A 9,266-nucleotide genomic window follows, 5' to 3' on the forward strand; every position below is an offset into this window, starting at 1 on the left:
GTTTCATGTGTGGATTCATTGTCGAAGTAGAGGACCTTGTGCATTTCAGGTAAAATAACAACTCAATGTTTATATCCCAGGACAAATTAGCTAGCAACAGCAAGCTAGCTAAATAGGACAAATTAGCTAGCAAGTGCAAGCTAACTAGCTAAATTGCCATACATGTTTAATGCTTTTCGACCTGTCCCCAAATTAATGTAATTGGTTCAGAGTTAGTTTTGATATTTTAACCTGCGTGTCGTGATCGCGTTTGGTGTAGGGGGACAAAATACATTTATGCACGATAGTGCACGATGGCACACACGCGCAGCCGGTTTGGGTTCCGTATTAGGCCTACTAAATCTACCTTTAAATATGTGGCCTACTGTTCCATCACCCACCTTGAAATCTGAGCAGAGGCAGTCAGCATTTTGAAGCTATTTTATTTTGTATTATTTATTTTTTAACTTTTTACCCCATTTTCTCCCTAATTTCGTGATATCCAATTGGTAGTTCCAGTTTTGTCCCAGCTTTCGTACGGACTCGGGAGAGGCAAAGGTCGAGAGCCATGCGTCCTCCGAAACACGACCCTGCCAAGCCGCACTGCTTCTTGACACACTGGGACAAGGACATCCCAGTCGGCCAAACCCTCTCCTAACCCGGACTACACTGGGCCAATTGTGCGCCATGTGCCCATTGCTGTGCTTATAATGTGAATAAATAATAGTTTATCAACATTTTAAGTTAAACGTTCTGATCTGATGCATCAGCCTCAATGCTTGTTATGTTTGTTTTTTTATGTACAGTGGTTGTATGAATTTGGGATCTATTGTCCCACAACTGTCCCAGAGACTGTTTTGAATATGTCTTTCTTGCAGAGAACGACAAGCCACAATTTTTTTTTTTTACATACTTGCGCAGCCACATCTTACATTCTTTGGGGAGAACCCTGTAATAATAAGCCTTCATGGTGAGATTCATTATTTTGGAGTAATTACAGTACATTTGCAAAGACTGAATCCAGTTGACCATGCAATACAGGGTAAACATTGGTTTTGTTCTTATATGTGAGGTTTGTGTGCTACTTTTACTTTTAAATGTTTATTTTATATGAAATGTTTTAGTGTTTAGTCTTGTAGTCACTATAGTCTGAGCTTTAGTGGATTGCATGAACTTGGAAGGTTGGACATGGTTTCAGTTTGAGGTGACAGACTGAATATTCAGGTGCATTTCCACCACAAAAGGGGATGTTCCACCACAGCAGGGGATGTAATCACTAGACATGTTTCACAAAGGTTAGGTCACACCCAGAGATGCATGTGAAAGTGTCTGGTGATCAACCCATTAGCACCAAATCAATACATTGTTTAGCATGTGAATATTTCATATTTATATGTGAATGTGAATGTGCCAGTGGAAAAATATTTTGATGTGGGGCGCAGTCCTCAAACAATCGCATGGCATGTTTTCTCTGTAATAGCTACTTTATCGGACAGTGCAGTTAGATTAACAGGAATTTAAGCTTTCAGCCGATATAAGACACTGATATGTATCTAAATGTTTCAAATCCATAATAACTATTAGAATATATATATATATATATATATCACCGGAAGTTGTCTCGCTAACGGGACACCATCCTTAAGAAGTTTTATCATGTCAGGATCCCTCTGTTGACAAGGAACATCATCTTGTGTACTACCATTACTTCTTCAACTTCACTCCTTTCTTTCACTCTCCTCAATGCCTCCGGATAGGAGACATTCTGGACAGACCTCTGTCTCCTTCACCCTAACAGGACACTTAAGAAATTCTAATGCATGTTCACCACCACAATTGCAGCATTTAGGCTCAGCTGGCATGTAATACTCCTCCCGTCTACAGACACTTGACACATATCACATTGCATGGGGTTTGGGCACCAAGGTTCTCACAGGGAATCTCATATAACCCAAATACACATGAGACGGGAGAGACTCTTCATCAAAAAACAATAGAATACATCTACCATGTGAGTCAGTCACTGTGCACCAACCACTTGATCCAATTCTTCACGTATATATCCTTTGCATTTACTTCTAGCGCCACCTCAGGGAGAACACCCTTGATAGGTGCCTTGCTTCGAAGATCTACACAGACGACACATTCCAATCTTTTTGTGGTGCAAGGCCGTTCCTTCTGTTCCATAGAAACACAAAAAAACTCAACTAAATAATCCCACTTCTCATCAACGCCACCTCATCCACAATTTTAACACAAATTCAAAAAATGAACTGGATGAGCTCCGTTCGAGACTATCCTACCAACGGGACATTAAAATCTGTAATATCTTATCTTTAACCGAGTCGTGGCTGAACGACGACACGGATAATACGTACAGTTCAAGTCGGAATTTTTACTCCTGAACTTATTTAGGCTTGCCATAACAAAGGGGTTGAATACTTATTGACCCAAGACATTTCAGCTTTTTCTTTTTAATTAATTTGTAAAAATGTTTAGAAACATAATTCCACTTTGATATTATGGAGTATTGTGTGTAGACCAGTGACAAAAAAAAAGAATAATCTAAATTTAATACATTTTTAGTTCAGGCTGTAACACAACAAAACGTGGAAAAAGTCAAAGGGTGTGAATACTTTTCGAAGGCATTGTAAATGTTGTAGCTGCACTGAACTAAAATATAAACTCAACATACAACAATTTCAAATATTTTACTGAGTTACAGTTCATAAAAGCAAATCAGTCAATACAAATAAATTAATTAGGCCCTACAGATATGCATCTGTTGGTCACAGATACCTTTAAATAAAGGCAGTCAGTATCTGGTTTGATCACCATTTGCTTCATGCTGTCCATGCCATAGCCCACCGCCACCATGGGGCACCCGGTTCACAACGTTAACATCAGCAAACCGCTCGCCCACACGTCGCCATACACATGGTCTGTGGTTGTGAGGCTGGTTGGACATACTCCCAAATTCTAAAAAATGAAGTTGGAGGCGGCTTCATGGTATAGAAAATCACATTAAATTATCTGGCAACAGCTCTTGTGGACATTCCTGCAACAACTCTGGTTGACATTCCTCCCTCAAAACTTGAGACATCTGTCGCATTGTGTTGTGTGTCAAAACTGCACATTTTAGAGTGGCCTTTTATTGTCCCCAGCACAAGGTGCACCTGTGTAATGATCGTGCTGTTTAAGCAGCTTCTTGATATGCCACACCTGTCAGGTGGATGGATTGTCTTGGCAAAAGAGAAATGCTCACTAACAGGGATGAAACACATTTGTTCACAAAATTTGAGAGAAATAAGCTTTTTCCTGTGTATAGAAAATGTCTGGGATATTTTATTTCAGGTCATGAAACATGGGAGCAACACTTTACATGTTGTGTTTATATTAATGTTCAGCATACATTAAATAAACAAAAATATTAAATAAACAATTTAGCTCGGAAATATTCAGTCTTTGCTCTTTTAATTTAAAATTGTATTGGATTTATTTGTATCTGTTAAGAGATTTAATACATGCTGTTTAGTTTATTTAGTACATTTAGTACATATTTAGTACATTTAGTTTAGTGTACTTTGTAAGAAGCAAGTTAATATACAAAGTAAACAAAAACCTGATGTAATTTGCATATTCATAATGAGTCTGCAGCAAATTTTCAGCAAACAGTACAATGTCTGCCACAAGTTTTGTAGAATTGTTTGCCAGGTGTTCATAAGTTTCTGCAATTTATTTGCCACAAAACTCATTTGCACTTGAATTGGCCAAATTGGCCAAAGACTTGCCACAATTGTTTGCCAGAGGCCTGTTTCTTTCAGGAATATGGGACCAGCAGGGACATTCAATAAACCTCAAGACGACAATGTACATGATGAAGGCTGCTTACCTGTGATCAGTGAAAATAATAGTTTGAACACTGGTGGCACTACAAGTCTTGATTGCCCGGGTAAAGACATTTTCACATCTCCAGAGAGTGGGGTCCTCCCCCATTCAAGCACAAATGAGCAGCAGCATAGGGTGATACCATGCCATTGTCTGAGGCGCTGATCTGTTGTTGTGCAAATACATCAGTCTTATCAATTTACATCAGGAACAGCATCATTGCAGTTTTAGATTATGTAGATGTTTTGACTGATGTCGTCTATGCTAATATGGCAAAAATCACTAGCTAGCTAACCAACAACATTACTGATGTATTTGAGAGACAAAAAGTGCTCATTGTGCAAATTTATTTCTGTTTTCAATAAACATTGGATACAAAATATAGTTTACATTGTCAACAATGTAAGCCAACCATGTCTGTTTTGCCCCATAGTTGTGCACGCATCCGTTTTGTTGCTAAACAACCAACCCCTCCATTCAGCTTGTTGGAAACTGGCTTGGGGTATCATTTCATGATGCACTTAATACAGGCAATTTTAAGGGATAGAAACATGGAGGGGAATGGCCCTAAAAATTGTCAAAGACTCCAGCCACCCTAGTCATAGACTGTTCTCTCTGCTACCGCACGGCAAGTGGTACCGGAGCACCAAGTCTAGGTTCAAAAGGCCCATGACTAGGGTGGCTGGACAGCTAATCAAAGGGCTACCCAGGCCCCTGTTTTACGTTGCTGCTACTCTTTGTTTATAATCTATGCATAGTCACTTTAACTCTACCTACATGTACATATTACCTCAATTACATCGACTAACCGGTGACCCTGCACATTGACTCTGTACCGGTACCCCCTGTATATACCCTTGCTTGTTATTTTACTTCTGCTGTTTAATTATTTATTACTTTTATTTTCAATTTTTTTTAACTTATCTATTTTTTTACGTAACACTTATTTTTTTCTTAAATCATTGTTGGTTAATAAGGGCTTGTAAGTAGGCACTTCACTGTAAGGTCTACCTACACCTGCTGTATTTGGCGAATGTGACAAATAAAACGGGATTTGATTCAATTGAATGGTGGGTATAAATTCGCAAAATCACAATAGAGTGAACGAAGTTAGTCACACATAAAAAAAGGATACTAACTACAACATAAACATACTCTTAATTTTCAAAACGACTTTCCAACCCACACAAGAACAAAATATAATCTGTTTACTCACGAGGGTCAACTGGGGACAAAGGGGCTGCGGGAAATACACTAATCTGTCATGCATATGAATTACCTTGGCGCTAGTACTTTGGCGGTTGACGTAGCCTACAGATCACATAATCTCTGCGCAGCGTTTACTACATAGTGACCCTCCTGAACAAACCCAATGTAAGGGGGCGTAACGGTGTTGCTGTAGTATGACGTCACTATAACCTCGGTATAAATATGGCCTGGATTCTATTTATTGACTCCACCTCTAAGCATTGCCTGTGCTTTTTTTTTTTGTTTCTGTCGAGCAACGCGGTCGTTCCTGACGAAAATGGATAACTCCTCTCAACTTTGCAAACTTTTTGTTGGTGGATTGAACGTAGATACCGAAGATGATGGGCTCCGCAAGCATTTTGAGCAGTACGGTCAACTGACCGACTGCGTTGTAGTTGTGAATAAGCAGCTACAGAGGTCCCGCTGTTTTGGCTTTGTAACCTACTCGAGCGCTGAGGAGGCAGATGCAGCAATGGCGGCAAGGCCACATGTCGTTGATGGCACCAACGTGGAGTTGAAAAGAGCGGTCGCTCGTGAAGATGCCGGTAAACCCGAGGCACTCGCCAAGGTCAAGAAAATATTCATCGGGGGACTGAAAGACGACATCGAAGATGAACATCTGAATGAGTATTTTTCCCAGTTCGGCGAGATCGAGAAGGCCGAAGTTATCGCAGAGAAGGAAACCGGAAAGAAAAGAGGTTTTGGTTTTGTTCACTTCACAGATAACGATTCGGCCGATAAGGCAGTGGTACTTAAGTTCCACAACATCAATGGGCACAAGGTGGAGGTGAAGAAAGCCCTCACAAAGCAGGAGATGCAAGCTACAGGTCGTGGCGGAAGGGGAGGAAGAGGCATGAGAGGAGGACAAAATGGCTTCGGAGGCGGCAGAGGTGGTTACGACAGCTACGGGGGTGGTTTCGGTGGGGGCTACGGGGGCAGTGCTGGTGGCTATGGCGGTGGCTACGGAAGTGGAGGCTACGGCGGTGCCTATGGGGGAGGCGCAAGCTACGGAGGTGGTTACGGCGACCAGATGGGAGGCTATGGTGGCGGCAATGGCTACAGTGACTTTGGCAGTGGGTACAGCCAGCAGTCCTCCGGTTATGGGCCCATGAAAGGCGGCACCAACTACGCTGGTAGGAGCCCTGCTCCCTACGCCCCCCGAGGCGGTGCAGGTGGCTACAGCAGAGGGGCGTATGGCGGCTACTAAACCGGTGGCTACGACAGACTATTTGAAAATACATCTCCACACATACCCGTCTGATCTTCAAACCGTACTCAAATTCAGTCCACGGGCATTTGGCAAAATGCGGACACTGTGACACCAAATCATTGAAGACCTCGAAACAAACAGGTAGGAAGATCACTTCCCAGAACCTGATTTGCACGTCCAGCTCTTGCTATAGGACACGTTTGATTGCTAAATTCATTTATGTTCCAAGATGAGGGCGTGTAGCTGTCGTTCGTTGACCTGCTTTTTATTTTACGTATGCGTACATTCGTGTTTAGGTTAGTTACATTTTGTTTTGATACTATACTTTCTCTTATCTACATTTTAGCAAGTAGTAAGGAAATTCCCATGGATCTAGTCTAGAGGATTGGGACGCATGTGCTATATAATTGGATTTATTAGCTATGTAAATGTGTATTCTGTCCACTAGCCTATAGGTTGTTGGGTACGCGTATTTGGTGGGCCGGATCCAGTTTAAACGTTTAATTTTCTTTCCAAAATGTTTTGTAAGTTAACGAAGTACGTCAGTAATTTCCCTACACAGAGCGTTCAGCAATGAGCTGACCGTTCCTTTAATTTACTACATAAATCTCATGTATATTGTATAATCTGTCTGAACATCAAACTACAATTGTTAAGCATTGGTATGCATATGTATGTTCATTTGAAATAAAGAGTTAAACAAATTTAGCTAGTTTTTATTCATTTTACTAGGATGCCATAAGTCCACTTCTGATATTGGTTATATTATGTGATATATTTGACCTTTAGTAGCTTCATGGCATTTCTTCCATTACACTTCCTGGGTGAAGGATCGCAGCTTGCCCATGGCCAATGCATGAAGGCGTTGTAGGTTTGCAATAACATTGTTCCATGTTACCAGGCGTTTGCATATTGTGGACCTGGGGGCTCATTTTCTTTGATTCCTACATTTAGGTGTTCATACTGTTATCCAAGTACGCCAAAATAGCAGTATCAGTTTGACTTTATACAGGAACCCTGTGCAATACCTGGGGTCGATTGTCATAGGATTCTGAAATATCTCTTTAGGATCACATCCAGCAAACTAGGTATGTAAATCAACCTGTCTTTACTGTGTTGGTCAAGTATTCAGATATGGTACTGAAATGTACTCGATGTCACCTATTTATAGTTCTTGCATTTATCCATAGCCGCTCTTATTTTGCCCTATGCATCTTAGTTTACATGTTTACTGCACGCATTTGGTCCTAAATCTAAAAGTAGGCTGAAGCGATTAAGTGCACATTCTACATTAATTAATCTATAAACTGGCACGTTAGGCATACCTCATGGCATAATGGTTTAACTGCAGTGTCTCATTCTTTACTCTTCCCCTCTCCGCCAGGTAGCCATGGAAACCAATCTGGCAACGACTTGGCTACATCAAGACCGGTGGTGGGGGGCACAGCTAAAGCTGTCCCACTGCCGCAGGTGATTTGGAATACCAGGACCGTATGCCCATATAACTACTTGTGTCAAGTCAATCTAGGTGGTTGGTGTAGTTGACACCAACTAATTTGGTTCTCTTACCCTTTGTAGGAAGACTGGGTGTGAATGTTAGATTGTGTACTATGGAAAATGGACACTGCATTGTTGGCCTTCAAACCAGTTGGTTTGAAGAACATTGTGTTGAATGGGAGTTACAGCCTAGGGCTTGCACTCTTTACTCAAATATTTGCAAATAACAATTAGTTACTCAAGTTAGCTTCTCCATATTTTAGAGAAGGTAGCCAATTTGCTTTGAGCATTTCTTTCCATGTATTGTTCCGTTGCAGCTGACCATGTTTAGTAATGTTTGCAATAAAATGAGTACCTATTGTGATATTGTCTATTCTCAGCCCTAATGCGGGTATGCCATTAATGGGGCAGGTTCAGATTTTGTAATGTACAGTACCAGTCAAGTTTGGACATACTCATTCAAGCATTTAATTGGACTTTTCTGTATTGTTGGAATAATGGCGTTGACAAACTATGAAATACGTCATTAAGTGTACAATGACTCAATTTATATTTTAGCTTCAAAGTAGCCATCCTCCGCCTTGACATTTGTGTACTCCAGGCATTCAACAAGCTTCATGAATGCTTTCCCAACAGTCTTGAAGTTTGAACATATGCTGAGCACTTGACTGCTCTTCCTTCACTCTGCAGTCCCCAATTCATCCCAAACCAACTCAATTGGTTTGAGGTCAGGTGATCTGATGCATCACTCAATTGTTCTCCTTGGTCAAATGGCCCTTAAACAGTCTGGAGGTGTGTTGGGTCATTGTCCTGTTGAAAAACAATTTAAGCAATTGAATTCTAAAATCCCCAGGAAAGCACCACACCACCTTCATGGCGGAAACCATGTGTACAGCAGTTGGAATAAAAATTTGAACTCAGACCAAAGGACAGGTTTCCACTGGTCTAATGTCCATTGCTCTTTCAAGCAAATCTCTTATTGGTATTCCTTTTTTCCTTTGCAGCAATTGGACCAGGTAGGCTTGTCTGAACTCAAACATTTTATTTGGGCTGCAATTTGATGCTGGTAACTGACCGTATCCTCCACAGCAGAGGTAACCTAGTCTTTCCCGTGGCGGTCCTCAGAGCCAGTTTCATCAGTGCTTCGTTTTACGTTTTTATATTTTTTATTTGCTTACCGTCTTACTATGGCTATTTTCTGTATACCACCCCTACCATGTCACAACACAACTGATTGGCTCAAATGCATTAAGGAAATAAATTCCACCTGTTACTTGAAATGCATTCCAGGTGACACCAAGCTGATTGAGAGAATGCCAAGTGTGCAAAGCTGTAAAGGCAAAGGTTGGTTTCTTAGAATCTAAAATGTATTTAGATTTTTTTTTAAACACTTTGGTTACATGATTCCATGTGTCGTTTCAGTTTTTATGTTTTCATTCTACAA

At 40.8% G+C, this 9,266-nt stretch overlaps 1 protein-coding gene across 2 annotated transcripts; it reads left to right on the forward strand.

Annotated features, from left to right (window-relative positions):
• The first annotated feature begins 5,329 nt into the window (after nucleotides 1-5,329).
• LOC139366133 (heterogeneous nuclear ribonucleoprotein A0-like) lies at nucleotides 5,330-8,186 on the forward strand. Of its 2 annotated transcripts, none has more exons than XM_071103275.1 (2): nucleotides 5,330-6,466; nucleotides 7,710-8,186. In XM_071103275.1, exon 1 carries the CDS (start codon nucleotides 5,393-5,395, stop codon nucleotides 6,320-6,322), a length of 930 nt encoding a protein of 309 aa, XP_070959376.1. In that variant the 5' UTR covers nucleotides 5,330-5,392; the 3' UTR covers nucleotides 6,323-6,466; nucleotides 7,710-8,186. The 2 variants fall into 2 exon arrangements, with proteins under 2 accessions (XP_070959376.1, XP_070959378.1); XM_071103277.1 differs by having other exon boundaries at nucleotides 5,333-6,466; nucleotides 7,714-8,186.
• The last annotated feature ends 1,080 nt before the right edge of the window (nucleotides 8,187-9,266 follow it).

The sequence above is a fragment of the Oncorhynchus clarkii genome, chromosome 14 (assembly GCF_045791955.1).
Source record: "Oncorhynchus clarkii lewisi isolate Uvic-CL-2024 chromosome 14, UVic_Ocla_1.0, whole genome shotgun sequence".
In the NCBI taxonomy this organism is placed as follows: Eukaryota; Metazoa; Chordata; class Actinopteri; order Salmoniformes; family Salmonidae; genus Oncorhynchus; species Oncorhynchus clarkii.

Bases quoted from the DNA above. Each gene is read 5' to 3' on its own strand.
- LOC139366133 (XM_071103275.1), top strand. From the start codon at position 5,393: ATGGATAACTCCTCTCAACTTTGCAAACTTTTTGTTGGTGGATTGAAC.